Source organism: Dendropsophus ebraccatus, chromosome 13, assembly GCF_027789765.1.
Source record: "Dendropsophus ebraccatus isolate aDenEbr1 chromosome 13, aDenEbr1.pat, whole genome shotgun sequence".
Classification (NCBI taxonomy): Eukaryota; Metazoa; Chordata; class Amphibia; order Anura; family Hylidae; genus Dendropsophus; species Dendropsophus ebraccatus.
The window spans coordinates 60,842,435-60,858,044 of record NC_091466.1 but is presented as its reverse complement, the minus strand read 5'-3'; the positions used below and the strand labels follow the sequence as shown (position 1 = coordinate 60,858,044).

General features: G+C 43.3%; 1 protein-coding gene across 3 annotated transcripts in view; it reads right to left on the bottom strand.

Moving 5' to 3' along the window:
- Window positions 1-11,275: 11,275 nt before the first annotated feature.
- The window catches only part of PLA2G4F (phospholipase A2 group IVF), a 33,109-nt gene continuing 28,774 nt past the window's right edge, over window positions 11,276-15,610 (bottom strand). For all 3 annotated transcript variants that reach the window (XM_069949260.1, XM_069949259.1, XM_069949262.1), the window contains 3 exons: window positions 15,232-15,398; window positions 13,516-13,702; window positions 11,276-11,642 (listed from right to left, as the gene is read on the bottom strand). In XM_069949260.1, coding sequence (XP_069805361.1) covers window positions 11,395-11,642; window positions 13,516-13,702; window positions 15,232-15,398 — 602 coding nt within the window. In that variant the 3' untranslated portion in view covers window positions 11,276-11,394. The remainder of the gene's footprint in view (window positions 11,643-13,515; window positions 13,703-15,231; window positions 15,399-15,610) is intronic.

Genomic DNA, 15,610 nt, shown 5'->3' with positions numbered 1-15,610 from the left:
AAGGGATCAACAGGAGAAATCCTGTCAGAGGCAATGTCAAATGGTGATGAGGGACATAGGGGTGTTGCAGGCCTAGGGAACAGATACTCCAATTTGACACAGGGCTGCAAGTTTAAAGCAACTCTGTACCCACAATCTGCTCCCCTAAAACCGCTTGTACCATCAGATAGCTGCTTTTACATTTGCCGCCATGTGTCAAATTGGTGTGGCCTAGAGTGTCTGTGCCCTAGGCCTGCACCGCCTCTCCATCCCTCCTCATCATTAGGAATGCAGGATTTCTCTAGGCTACGCCAATTTGACACAGGGCTGCAAGATTAAAATGAGCTTTTAGGACAATAACTGATTCACCTGCTGAACGGACTCCAGGACAGATCTTGGATTAAAAGCAGCTATCTGATGGTACAAGCGGTTTTGGGGGGCAGATTGTGGGTACAGAGTTGTTTTTAAACCACTCTAAACACATGATGCATCCAAGCAGTCCAGTAAAGCCAGTCTGATCCAGATGCTAAACTCCCAGGTCCTGAGGCTTGGGCAGATTCCCATATCTATTTTTCAATAGCATCAATGCAAGAGTGAACTAGGGTCAGTAGGCAAGCTGAGAGTCACCCTAACTTTCACATCTGTTTTTCTAGACATCTTTGGATAAGAGGTATTAGAGGAAAGTGACTGCAATTGATCCGGGGCTGAGAAAACAGAATTTCTTGAACATGCGGTTCTTTCTGGTGGCAAATACATCTATTTCTGTAAATTCTTTAGGAAAAGATCAGAGGTATCAGACTCTACTCCTTGTTACAATGACATTTTATATCTGCTGAAGATTTAGGTCCAGCAGAGGAGGACTCAGCATGGGAGCTGGGAGAGGTGAGTTTGAGTCCCCCTACAGTTCAGGGACATGGGGGAGTCATACTAAATGTGCGCACAGAAGGCGGCTAATAGTGTGTATGGGGCACAAAAAGGGGATGACTACATAGTCTACTCCTGCTCTGTTTTAGAGAAAAAGAGTCAGGTTCATAGGCTCCATAGACTTCAACTGACTTTTTTTTTTATTTTCCTTCTAAAATAGAGCGGGTAGCGGATGCACAGCAACACTGTCCTCTCCCCACTCGTTCTCCTGATTAGTACAGGTCTAAACACTCAGAAACTGGGTCATGTTTCCCAGGACTGGATGCAAATTTTTTTAGGCACACAGAATGGAGTGCCAGTCATTTAAATGGAAGCAGGCTGATGCTTTGTTATTACTGTAAATTCACTCATCTCTAATCAAAACTTTCGATATGACTAAAAGTTTTTACAAACGACATTGACACTTTGAGGAAACTTCCAGTTTCTATCCAGGTTAGGCAACTTCTCCGAACCTGAACACTCACCATGTGATTCTCTGCTTCTGGAAAAGTTAGATGCTGCCCTGGGGAGTCACAGACTCTATCCATGTTTTCCTGGGAGCCTCTAAGATGGCAACCAAGTTCTGCAGATGCTAAGCTAAAATTATTATGTTAATTTGTTTTCCCTAAGACCCATTGGCATCACAACATATGGGGTAAATTCGCCCCTGCGAGCCCCTGGGACGAAGGAATATTTAATGAAAAAATAACAATTAAATTTTAATCCCCTCCTCCATGAGGTATAAATAGGCTCCACCTCCCCCTAGACCTCAGTCTAATTATAAAGAAACATAAAACACAGGGAGGGAGTCTTGTGATGCCAATGGGTCTTAGGGAAAACAAATTAACATAATAATTTTAGCTTCCCTTACGTCCCATTGGCATCACAACATATGGGGAATTAGCAAGCATTATCCCCAATGGGCGGGTTATTTATTACGTCCGCATTAAGAACAGATCTTGCAAAGGTTGTTCTTGACAAGAAAGAAGTATCCAGCCTGAAATATCTCACAAAGGTTGTCAAAGACGACCAGGTAGCTGCCTGGCATATGTCCTCAAGTGGCACAGCGGCACGCTCTGCCCAAGTGGAGGCCACAGCTCTAGTAGAGTGAGCCCTGGTAAATTCTGGTGGATCCAGATCAGCAGAGGAGTAACATAAGGCAATGGAGTCACAGATCCATCTGGATATTAAAGGTTTTGAAGCCTTTCTCCCCTTGTTCTTTCCTGCGAAAGGGATAAAGAAATTCTCGTCTTTACGAAAATCACCTACTCTATGTAGATAGATCTTGATAGCTCTGGATACGTCCAATAAAGAAAGATCCAAGTCTTCTTTAGATGATCCAGTAGGAGAAAATACAGGCAATACTATTGGCTGGTTGATGTTGGCAAATGAAGCCACCATAGGCAGGAATCCTGGAAGGAACCTAAGGATAACTTTGTCTTGGGAAAAAGTCACGTATGGAGGTGCGGAGCCAAGGGCTTGAAGTTCTCCAACTCTCTTAGCAGAGGTAATGGCTAGTAAAAGAGAAACTTTCAATGTTAACTTGAAGTCTACTTCCTCCCAAGGCTTAAAGGGAGGAAGACACAGGCGTCTCAACACAAAGGATAAGTCCCATGGGTCTACCTGCTTTACCAGGTTAGGCCTAGTCTAGCCTTAACAAAATTCTTTACCTCCAAGATCTGAAAGAAACGTGAGTTTAGGTGTGCAGAGAGGGCTGCTATCTGCACCTTGATGGAACTAGGTTTTAATCCTTTATAGAAGCCTTCCTGTAAAAACTCCAATGACTGTGGAGTAGAAGGTTTAAGTCCATCAATACTCCTGCTTACACACCAATCTTGAAAATCTTCCAAATCCGTGCATAAGATTTATTTGTAGTGCAACTACGAGCGTGAGAAAGGGTATACTATACCTTCTCAGAAAAACTAGAGTCCAATACGGTCCTCTCAGTCTCCGAGCTGTCAAGCTGAGGCTGGAAAGATTCCTGCACAGATGTTGACCCTGGAATATTAGATCCGGATGCAGAGGTAATCTCCAAAATTCCCCTCTGCTCATATTCATGGGCAGGGTGAACCATGCCCTCTTCGGCCAGAAGGAAGTTAATATTATCACTGACAACTGATCTTCATCAAACTCTGGGAATCATGGCTATGGGAGGAAAGATATACGCCAGCTGGTATGTCCATGGTATTGTCATTGAGTCCACTACCGTGGGATTGTCTGCCCTGTAAAGGGAACAGAAATTCCTCAGTTTGGCATTGCTTGCTGATGCCATGAGGTCTCTCTGAGGAAGCCCCCACCTCTGGGTTAACTGAATAAACACTCTCCTTGAGAGAGACCATTCCCCCGGTAATGTCAGGCCTCGACTCAGTCAATCCGCCAATATATTGTCGACACCCCTGATATGAATCGCAGAGAGTCTGGTTATTCTGGTTTCTGCCCAACAGAAAAATCTTCTCTACTTCCCTGAGGAGAGAAGGGGATCTGGTACCTCCCTGTTTAGGTACGCCACACAGGTCATGTCGTTCATCCGGATTCTGACTGCTCTCTGTAAAATAGGAGGAGAAAAATGAAGAAGAGCTAGGTAAATCGCTCTAAGCTCCCTCACGTTGGAGGGCAGAGCGGATTCCTGTTGACTCCAAGATCCTGCAGTCGTGATGACTGTCAGATGAGCTCCCCAACCTGTTCCTGAAGCATCCGTCGTGATGGTTATCCAGTGTGGTTCTGAAAATAAACTCCATGTTTGACTTGTCTCCACCACATTAGAGAATGTCTTGTTTGAGTCGATAGAACATGCATCGCATCCAAGTCCTTCAGTCCTCGGTTCCATACTGTTAGTTCTTCTCTCTGAAGAAATCTCATGTGCCATAACGCCCATGGCACCGCGTCCGCAGCTGAGGCAAGGAGCCCTAAAAAGCGCATTTATGTTCTTATGGATACCTGACGAGGAGGAATTAGGAATTAAGTCTGATTTCTCTATGTTGATAAGCCAACCTAATTGTTGAAGTATGTCCTGGACATAGTTCAACTGAACTCTCAGAAGATCCTGAGTCTGAGTCATAATCAACCAATCATCCAGGTAAGGGATAACTTTATCCCCTGTAAACGGAAGCGAACCATCATGGTGACACTACCTTTGTGAAAACAAAGGGTGCGGAGGTATTCCGGGTGGAAGGACTTTGAATTGTAAGTGTCTTACCTTCCCCTGGATTTGGATGGCGAAGGCTCTCCTGTGAGCCTTCAGAATCGGTACATGAAGATATGCATCCGGTAGATCTATGGTGACCATAAAATCTCCCTCCTGGAGGATAGATTTTACCGATCTTATGTTCTCCATGTGGAAAGTCTTCTTTACGATGCATCTGTTGAGATATCGCAAATCTATAATAAGCCTCCAATTTCCGGATGGCTTCAGCACTAGTAACACTGGGGAGTAAACTCCCTGACCGATCTCAGATAGAGGAACATCCTCTAGAGCCTCAATGGAAAGGAGGCGAAGAATTTCTGTCTCTAGGACTAAGTGTCTTTCTGGCTTAAGATTTCTTGACAGAAGAAATCTTGGAGGAGGAAGAGATGATAAATGAAGGACATAACCATTTTGAATAATATTTAACACCCAGTGATCTTTTCTTAATTCTTCCCAGGCAGGGAGAAACAAACTCAGACGTGTTCCCACTGGACAGCTTCTGCGTCAGAAGTCTGGTTTCTTGTTGGTGTCCTTATTCTGCTGCTTCCCGGAACCTCTTCTGGAATAGTTTCTTCCTCGACCTCTGTACTGGTATCTCCCTTTGCCTCGCTGAGGAGATTTTGCTCTGCGAAAGGAATCACCGCTCTTATAGGACAATGGTAGGGACTTCCCCTCCTTGTCAGACAATTCCTCCATTAATTTATCCAGCTCAGAGCCAAACAGCCTACCTGGCTGGAACTCCATATTACAGAGCTGAATTTTGGAGTTAGCATCTCCAACCCAGGGTTTTAACCATAGCGCCCTTCGGCAGCGGTTGAGAGCGTACTAGTTTTTTTTACGCTAACCTGGTTCCCTGAGATGCATCATCGCAGAGGAAGTCAATGGCCATAATGACCTTTTTTAAGGAGCGAAGGACCTTGTCCCTGCTAGCTCTACCTTCCAATTTTCCTGGACCTTGGTCAGCCATCTTCTTAGGCTTCTAGAAACCTCAAAAGAAGAAATGGAGACTGCCCCTTGGGCTGCCGCTGCCGTATATGATCTCTTGAGGGCTACCTCCACCCTTCTATCCATCGGATCCTTAAGATTGGATCCGTCCTCCGCAGGCAGCACAGTACATTTTGACAGTTTGGCTATGGCCGGGTCCACCTTTGGAGGCTCAATCCAGTCCTTACATTGTTCTTCCTTGAGAACATATAAGGTCTTAAACCTCTTGCTCAAACCCGGAGCCTTTTCCGGTTCCTTCCATTCCGCCTGTAACATAGACACTGAAGTCTTACCCACAGAAAAAGCCCTAGGCTTTTTTGAGGAGGACCAATCCTATCCTCTTCTATTTCCTCAGGGTGTATTTCAGCTTGCACAGCTTAGCAGAGCTTGTGAATTCTATCAGCTGTGAAATACCCCCTGAATAATTCTTTCTCATCTTCAGAAGTAGAAGAGGTTTCAGAAGAAGATGATGAGTTAACTTCATCAATCACAGTAAAACTGAAAATGACCATAATCCTACAGCCATAAAGTAATATACTCAGAGGCTGGGAGTAGAGAGAGAAATACTCCATTTGGTCTTTAACTTAGGACACGGGCGGCGATTCTCATTAGCCGCTAAAGTCTTTTGCACATAGTCCTTGACCCATACAACTACATCCTGAACATCAGGCTCCTCATAGGTTTTGGTCTGCATGAAGGACAGCGTACTTAGGCATTATAAATATTTTTAGGCATTCATAAATATTTTTATGAAAGAAAGGATGAATCTTATCTGGAAAAAATGATCCTCCTATGGTATCCATAGCAGTCAGGTAGAGGAGTCTCACACTCGGTACATGAAGTGCTTCCTTAGAAGGTCTTTTGCCAGCAGCAGGACTGGTCTCCATTTCAGACATCTGCAAATAATCAATGTATTACAATACATATAAACCACTAGCCTGGCTAGAGTGATATCGGAAAGAGACACTAGGTGGCAGCAACACTTACTTTTAAGTATATAGAAGAGAGATCACAGCACTTTGCACTCAGATGTTTTCTATTAGATCCAAATGAGCCACAGAAAATCCTTCCAGAGGAAGACAGCCAGACCTAGAGGTAGCAACAGCTTACCCTCTGCCTTGGACACACAGCTAATCCGGCATGCAGAGAGTGCGCCGCTGCCGGCCCCCGGAAGTGACATGACGCCGACGCCGCAGTGCTGAGACGCACGCAGCGCCGATGCGTTCCACAGTCGAACGCGACTGGAAGAAAAGCCAGCGGCTCGGGTGACACGCAGAGTGCGTTCCAAGAAGCACTAGGTAAGAAAAACTTAAAAGCTAAGACCTGCAGAAGCAAATATCAGGATACTACCTGGACACCGGCTCCAGCGGCATCCCAGCAATCATTACCTGGAGGGAAAACCTGAATGCAACAGGTTAACAAAGCATAAAAACGGAGGAGGGACAAAGTCCCCTAGGGCTAACAGCAACGAAGTAAAAAAAGACTGAGGTCTAGGGGGAGGTGGAGCCTATTTATACCTCATGGAGGAGGGGATTAAAATTTAATTGTTATTTTTTCATTAAATATTCCTTCGTCCCAGGGGCTCGCAGGGGCGAATTTACCCCATATGTTGTGATGCCAATGGGACGTAAGGGAAAGTTAAATTCTGAGCATTTGTTTTTGGAGAAGATGCCGAATCAGGACAGAAACTGGAAGTTTGCTCGACACTGATATCCCCATTATGTGATATGGGATTCTGCACCGGTGGTCCGAGGCTTGTATTGTGTGGGCATAAGTGATCTGGTGCTTCATGTTTATGTAGAATATAATGGACAGTAGTACTACTGTATTTTCCGGCGTATAAGGCAACTGGGCATATAAGACGACCCCTGACTTTTAAAATGTTATCCACTGCTTGACCGCAGCCCTGATGCAGTCAGGCAGGGGTTAACTGTAGCTAAATCAAAAAATAAAAACAACATTTAACTCCGCCTGGGCCCGTTCCCGACGCAGGCAGTGTGACGTACACTGCCAGCGCCGAAGACAGAGATCCCCAACCTCTCCCTGGCAACCGAGCGTCTCATCGGAGACGCTCAGCTACCGGGAGAGCTTCAGGAGAATGCGAGAGGCTTCGGGAACTTCCAGTGCCTCTCTCATCCTCCCCAAGCTCTGCCAGCAGCTAAGTGTCTCCAATGAGACGCTTGGCTGCCCGGGAGAGATTGGGGGATCTCAGTCTCCGGTGCTGGCAGTGTATGTCACTCTGCCTGCGCCGGGAACGGGCCCCAGGTGAGTTAACTGTTTTTTTTTTTTGTTTGTTTGTTTTTATAGTAGTCGCCCCATACAATGGGGATGCAGCCATTTTTGAGCCCACCACCACCATATGGGACGACCATACCCGGCATATAAGACGACCCCTGACTAAGAAGAATTTTCGGGGTTAAAAAGTTGTCTTATATGCCGGGAAATACGGTAGTACCTGGTATCTACATTAGTATTGACTGACTGCATCACTGCCAATCTTACTGCTCTGAGACACATCAGGTTGGAGGCAGTGCAAAACATTCCTGTGTATGGGGAGGATGGGAGAGATAACTGATAGCCAAATGCTTGTTCGTCTGTTAGTTATTGAAGGTGTATTGCCTCCTTTTAGTTTTTGGCTAAAACACTACAGTGGCAGAATTCTAAAAATCTGTCATGTGTGACCAGACCGTAAACAGGAAGATTATCCCAGACATAACCACAGGAAGGGCTGAATAACCACCACACATAGGGACTACAACACCCAGCATGGACACAGCAGCAGCAAAAAAAAAAAAAAAATACCCACACAGTGGCATCACAACCACAGGACAGTATGGAAACAGACCACCCACAGGACGTAATAGAATGGCCAGCCTGATAATATAAGTATATATTGTCAAGTATGTATGGCGTGTGCAAAAAAGAGCCATCTGTTAGGTACATATATGACTGAGGCAAGCATGAACAGGGCAGCATTATAACCCCAGATTAGTATATTAGGGGGCAATGTGAAAAGAGCAGTATAAAAACCTTCCTTACCTTGAACTGTAGCTCAGGCTAAGGGACAGAGATCCCTTCCCGCTCTGGTAACCAGCTTTAGGGTATGTGTGCACACAGAGTTTCATCGCGTTTATGCAATGATGGACAGCTGGATGACAATTCAATGATCAATTACTGCAATTAAATGATGTATTTTCAAGTGAACACAGCATAATAGGGTGGATACTTATATGCCTAATTGACTTATTGCTAGAGAAATATAGTTGACCACTGCAGTTGGCCTGGTTGTTGGGATGCAATAAGTGCAATGTTATGTTACTTTGCCTTTGTTTCCAGGATTTCTTCTGAGGTCAAGATTAGATATAAGCGCAACCAGAGTCCGATCATTCAGCATTTAAATAACAGTGGCTGTAGAAGTTGGATGCAGCCCTAAGGTTGCCAGGAAAATATGGATACAGCCATCAGCTGTTTCCATGTTTTCCAGAACTCCCTAGGACTGCATCCAACTTCTACAGCCACTGTTAGGGTCCTATTACACGTGCTGATTACGGCCCAGTCTGCTAGATCAGCACTCGTTTACTGGACCTATTATGGTGCATTTACACAGACAGACAGATTTTTGAAGCCAAAACCAGAAACAGACTATAAACAGAGATCAGGTCATAAAGGAAAGACTGAGATTTCTGCTCTTTTCAAATCCATTCCTGGCTTTGGCTTCAAAAATCTGTCAGATAAATCTCCCTGTGTAAACGCACCATAAGCCTGCCTGATAATCGGGCAGAAAGGGCTGCATGGACATCGTTAGCGATGTCCATGCTGCCCTTGACAAAACACCTGATACCTTACCTCTCTCTGCTCCCGGTCTTCTCTCCTGTGCTTTGCAGCTTCCTAGTCCCGGTGGCTGCAGCTTCCAAGCAGCCTGTCAGCTGGCAGGATGCTCAGATGTTGCTGACGCTGGGAGCGGGAAGCTGCGGAGCACAAGAGAGAAGACTGGGAGCAGTGAGAGGTAAGGTATCAGGTGTTTGGGCAATCAGCTGTCGGCCACGCATCGCTAATACACGTAGCGATATGTGGTCACGCCTGACGATTTAAGGTCAAAACTTAAACCAACGATCAGTCGATGATTATTTCATCAACTGATCGTTGTTTCTAATACATGGAGCGATATAATCGGCCCAATTTGGCCGATTAAGGGCTCCATTGCACAGAGCGATAAGCAAATACAGAATGATCAGACTCAAGCATCCTCGATTTGCGCTCATCTCTAATGAAGATATTGTCAAGTATGGGAAATAAAAGAACATTTTATTTTCCATAGGAAGCATTATTGATTATTACTTATTATGGTAACACAATAGTGTTGTTTTTTTTATGGCAAGCTAGAAAACGAAGGGCCGTAACGATCATTATGTAATCACACCAGTCAGTCAGTGTTTATGGAGCCCTGTAACCAACCCCCAGTGCTTTCCTTACTGCTCTTGATCGCATCTTTGCAATAGAAAACTTAAAGGGGTTGGCAGCTTTATAGTAAAAATAAGCTCAGTGTACAGTATTAGTAAGTGTACTTACTGTATATACGGATATACTGACAGCAGCTCCCTATGTACCTCATAGAGCTAAAATTAGACTCCCCTCCTTCAGGCTGTGCTGGGCTGCTTTGTGGTGAGTCTGTCTACAAGATGGCTGACATGGAGGAGCATGTGACCATGTCCCACCCCAGTGTCCACTAATGAGCCTGTATTTGCCAATGGAGAACACCTGGGGGCAGAACATGGTCACATGTTTCTCCATGTTGGCCATCTTATGGACAGCCTCACCACAGAGCAGGACAGAACAGCCTGGAGGAAGGGAGTCTAACTGTACCTCTATGAGGTAGACAGGGAGCTGCTGTCAGTATATACAGTGAGTACACTTAATAATAAGAGAGTTCAATATACAGTATTAGTAAGTACCCAACGCCTTTAATCAAATTCACTATGAGGCTATGTTCCCACACAGTAATTTTGCTAAGTATTTTGGAACCAAGACCAGGTGTGGATTGAAAACACAGAAAGGCTATGTTCACACACTGTTGAAATTGAGTGCATGGCTGTCATTTTAGGGGAACCTGTCACCTTAGAACAGAGGGAAGAACCCGCCTGACCCCCTGGTGGAGCCCCGGATACTTACCTCATCCTGCAAGTCCCGCTCCAGAAGCCGGCCCCTCCACGAAGTAGCCGCTCCCCGGGGCTCCACCCGGGGCTTCTGTTCTAAGGTAACAGGTTCCCATTAATGGCAAATAATTGGTTATTTTAAAACAACGGCAATTGTTTGCCATTAAATAGCTGTGCAGGTAACTTTCCTGCAGTCTCTTCCTTATCATCACAGGCAGGATCACATTGAAAGGTAAAACCAGTATATAAAACCAGAATCTTCATAGAGGTCATTCTCCCCTTGTGGAAAGGCATCTACGGAGGTCACTGAGCATGGCCAGAAACCATTCCTACCCATATGAATAATAGAGCCTGGGCCAGAGTAATGTTGTCTATGTCCACGGGGCTTGCTGTAAAGCATATCTGTAAATGCTGTTTAAAGCAGCTTGGGCAAGATGGTTGCCTCTATGAAACACATCAGTATTTGTTTCTTAACATTTAAAAAAATGTAGACAATACAATTCCTTTAAGATGACTTGCTGTGGAAGAAGCCTTTTAAAGTGTCCCTGTCATTATAACTTTCAAAATCTAAATCAACAGTAGATGTGATATAAAGCAAGTTTGCAATTTACATTCATTATTTATTTTTTAGTTATCATGGAAAACACGCACTTCCTGTTTTCTGACTGTTTTATTCTCATAAAACAGGAAACAGTCAGAAAACAGGAAGTCCTGTGTATCCCAGGCCATCTGAGCGCTCACAGAGAGAAGGCAGTCATGTCACTGATGGACACACTGAGCTGTGACTCTCTGTACTGGCCGGAATTCCTGGGTTTAGTCCCTTTTTTTTCAACCAGCACAATTCAGAAAATCTGCCTTCAGGAGACTGGACCTGGATTTCTGGTAAGTACAGCTTTGTTTTACAGCATGATATAAAAAATAATAATAATGAATGTATATCGCAAACTTGCTTTATATCACATCCACTGCTGATTTAGATTTTAAAAGTTATAACGACAGCCACACTTTAACCCTTTTAAGCACAGATCAATATTTAAAATAAAATGTATTTAAGCTTCTGCTGCTCTGTATGAACACTGTATAATGGCAATTTTATTGCAGTTTTTCCCAGTGAATGTTGATTCATCCAGTTACAAGGTAAAGTCTTATCTGTAGATTGCAGTCGACGTGTACAGTTTCTTCTTTCTGTTATCAGACTTTCGCTTTCTTTTCTTTTTTTAGTTCCCGATGAATCACCTTCTTTTTCCTTCGATCCAGCGCTGCCTTCAGGGCACTTTTGATCATTTCTTCGTTGTTCAGCACGTTGTAACGATTCACCTCCACCAGTCTATTAAAATCATTGAGCTCATAGGTAAAATTTTTGGTCTTGTAAGGAGAATCTTTTCCTTCAATGAGGAAATCTCCAAAAGCTTTTTCTTCATCTGTCTCTCGGAGAACTCCTGTAACATTTAAAAAAAAATAAAAATAAAAAAAAAATGAAAAGGTCAGCACATCCATAATTTTTTTTATTTAATTTATTTTACATTCTAAAATATATATTTAGGTCAACTTTCATTTTTGCATTTTCACTTCTTTCTCCTTCCCCTTCTAAGAGTTATAGCACTTTTTTCTATCTAAAGGGCTACGTAAGGGCTCGGTTTTTATAAACCTATTTTTCTATCTAAAGGGCTACGTAAGGGCTCGTTTTTTTTTCTCCCCCAGGAACAGGTTTACTTTCTAATGGCATCTTGCAATCTACCATAAATGTATTATTTATGGGGTAAAATTGGAAAAAACTTTTGTGAGGTTTCTGGGTCTACATAATGCACTTTACAGTAAAACTGATAGGATATCTTTATTGTATAAGTCAGTTCAAACACAATATGCATATTTATACCGCTTTTCTAATGTTTTATGAAAAAAAAAAATAATTATACACACACACACACACTCTAACAAAAAAAAATCAGCAATCCGGGTGTTTTTTCCCTCTTTTTGTTCACGCCAATCACCGTATGGGAACACTGTTATTTTAATAGATTAAACATATACCGTAGAGTGTATAATTGTCTAATTATTTTTACATATTTTATTTGTGTAATAGGAAAGGGGGGTGATTTTATTTTTATTGGGGGAGGGGCTATGGGATATTTTTTAAAACATTTTCACTTTTTTTTTTTTTTACTTTTGACATTTTTTAAGTCCCCGTGGAGACTAGACAATCACTAGATTGCATACACTTGTCAATGCTGTCCGTAGCATAGCAGTGATCAGTGTTATCGCTGTTCTGCACATAGAGCCTGTATGTGGCAGACCCTACAAGCAGAACACAGATCATATCGCACGGAGGTAAGAAAATCTTACGGCAGTCCGGGAAAGCAATCAGGACCTCTGCAGCGTGACTGCAGAGGTCCCGATTGGAAAGAGACATGAGGTGCTCCTGCAATGTTTAAAGGGTTAATGACAGTTCTGTAGTAATAGTGAGGGCCCGACTGCTGGCTATGAAGCGAGCTTGCTTCATAGCTGCATAGAAAGTATGGACGTACCGGTCCAGGGTAGTCTAGGGGGTGTATATATATTTATATATACACACACACACACACACACAAATATAGTATATGGCTAATAGTTGCTGCTGTTTACAACTCAGCATCCCCCTCAGTGAAGGATGACCTTTATCAAAGGTCATGGAGTATGGTCTGAAGCCTTTATCGTTCTTTTGAATAGGACAGGTCCTGTCTGTTGTTGTCTGTGGTTCATGCAGCTTGCTGTAATTCATGTCTCTTTATTGCAAAATTGCTTTCATTTCAAGTTTGGTCCCTTTTTCTTGCTGTGATAATGACAGCGGTTGCCTGGGATCCCGACCATTGATGTCAGCTATTTTATGAACCCTTCTGACATCCCATGTCTGAAAGGCTTGTATTGTTACTGGAGACATGTGTAATGCCAGAGAGATGGGAAAACCCATTTTAAAATTTCCTTGGCAAGATGGCTGACCTCATGATAGTGTACAAAAAAAAAAGTTTATTAAAAAAATTTCAAGCATAACATAGAAACTGCTTTGGTAGCAGCTCAACCCAAGGGAAAACAAAAGTATTGGGGCAGTAGGAATTTAACATGTCTAATGCTTCTTTACCCTGACATCATCTGCCAAGATACAATTAGGAGGAGCCCATACACATTATACCGTTGTATGGTCTTATCCAGAAGGTAGGTGTCAATCAGTTGAAGTATAATATCTGCAATCTTCTTATCTTATTGTACATTGTGGCACCCCTACACAATTTTTTTAGGAAGTTAGTTGACTACGTCAATACAGTTCTGAACAATTACCTGGTGCTTTGTACGTGTGAAACGTGTCATTCACCAGAGGAAAGTGAAGCACTATGGGAACTCTAGCATTATCAGCATCCATGAACACATAGCATTCTTTAGGCTGCTTCTCGTCTGCTTCCGTCACGGTAATCTTGGGAAACGGGATGCCTCTCTCCCTGCAGTATTTTGACGTCAGTTGCAGAACCTTTTAAGACAAGAAAACTATATGAAGAATAATGGTGGTGAGCAGGAAGAAGGTGGTGGTTTATAGACTGCACCCAAATCTAATGTCATCTACATTAACAACACTACTTCACAAATGCTTAAAGTGTCACTGCCGTATGTTTTTTTTTTTTTTTTGCAGAAATCAATATTACAGGCCATTTTAAGAAACTTTGTAATTGGGTTTTCTAGGCAAATATGCCATTATCTGCATTCAAAAAGACCTTCCCCAGCCCCCCCCCCTCCTCTCTCCCCTTCACTGCTCAGTATCAGGAGATCTAGACTCTTTTACATCAGTCTAGCCCTGTGTAACCTATGGAGGGGGGAGGAGGGAGATAAGTCGCCAGCAGAGAACGAAGGATTACACAGCGGGACCTGTGTGAAAGCCGGTATTCAGAGGTCAGAGAGGTCAATAGTGACTTCAGAGGAGATAGCCCGGTGATGTAGCTGTAAATTAACTCTTTGTTGTCCTGTTTTGGTGCCTCATCTCCCTCCACCCCTCTCCTCTCCATAAGAGAACCATGAAGACAGGGGGGAGAGCTTCAAACTGCTTTTTCATGATAAAAATGCATTTTTCGGCTAATAAACCCAATTTAAGTTTCTTAAAATCCCCTGTACTATTGATTTCAGCAAAAAAAAATAAAAAAAATAACAGTGACTTTAAGAACAATTGGCACATTAGTTGAAAAGAATACGGTATTGAAGGTATAAACTTCAGTAACTGTCGGCCAAAATGTTATCTCTCCTGGGCTCTCCTGGGTTGAATGGTCATGTGTTCCTTGTGGGGAGGAGTCAGCCGTAGCCAGGCAGCTTTGGTGGTGGCTTATCTTTCTGAGAAAAAAGGGGTTGGGCAGTGAAAATTCATTACACCTGACCCCTATCTCCACCATCATCATTATTATCTGACACTGATAGGCCATCGGTGGATATAGTCTGCTTTAGTTTAAGATGTATAAGGACCTTTAGGGATAGATTGTGTTCTCAGAAGTGGAGTGCAGTTTATAGGCACAGAAATCCCTGGACATATACTGAATCTGTGTCACTTGCTATGAAGAAAGCACCAGAACGCTACACTACTGTGCTACAAGTACTCCCCAAACCCTGAGGAGATGCAATGATTAGCTTGGAAGGCTTTCCCATAGCCCTAGATTTACCTCCAATATCTATCCCTGATTGGCCGCCCTACTGTTTACACAATTAAGAGAAACTGCACCAAGGTTATAATGTTTCCGTAACTTGCGTTCCCACCTAAGGGAAATACGGAATCAGCATTATTCTGATTCTGGCCCCTGATAGCCACCGGAACCAGGTAAAATGAGGTCAGTTAGTAGGTAGTAGACCCATAGTAGTATATCAGTGTGCTGCAAGGTACTTCACAGAGATCACAGCATGCTGATACATACATTCCCTAATGCCATCTTTGTATCTGCTCATGATGCTGGTGCTCCAAGGAGGAATGTGGCATTCAATGTGCCAAAACATATATTTGGTAGAGCGTCCGCCCTGACTTACCTCAAATGGAGCTTGCCAAGAGTAGTTAAAAGACAATATGACATCAACATCCCTCTCCGACTGTAAGACCACAGGAAAAGGAGAGTTTATAGAGAATCCTCCATCCACAAGGTATAAATTCTCTTCCATTGGTGTTAACTCATTGGGGAAAGCATCCAAGTGATTTCCTGAGAAAGGGAAAGCAAATAAAGCTCTATACACGGACTACCATGGCCATTACTAAATATATACAATCATTTAAAGGGAATCTGTCAGCTCTATATCATGTTCAGGGCAGCAGACAGGAAGATGCAACAAATAATATAGCTGATGGCTGTTTGCACAGTTATAAAATTATGTTTTCCTTCCAAGCCGTAGAGTTCGGACTAAGCTGTAGCAT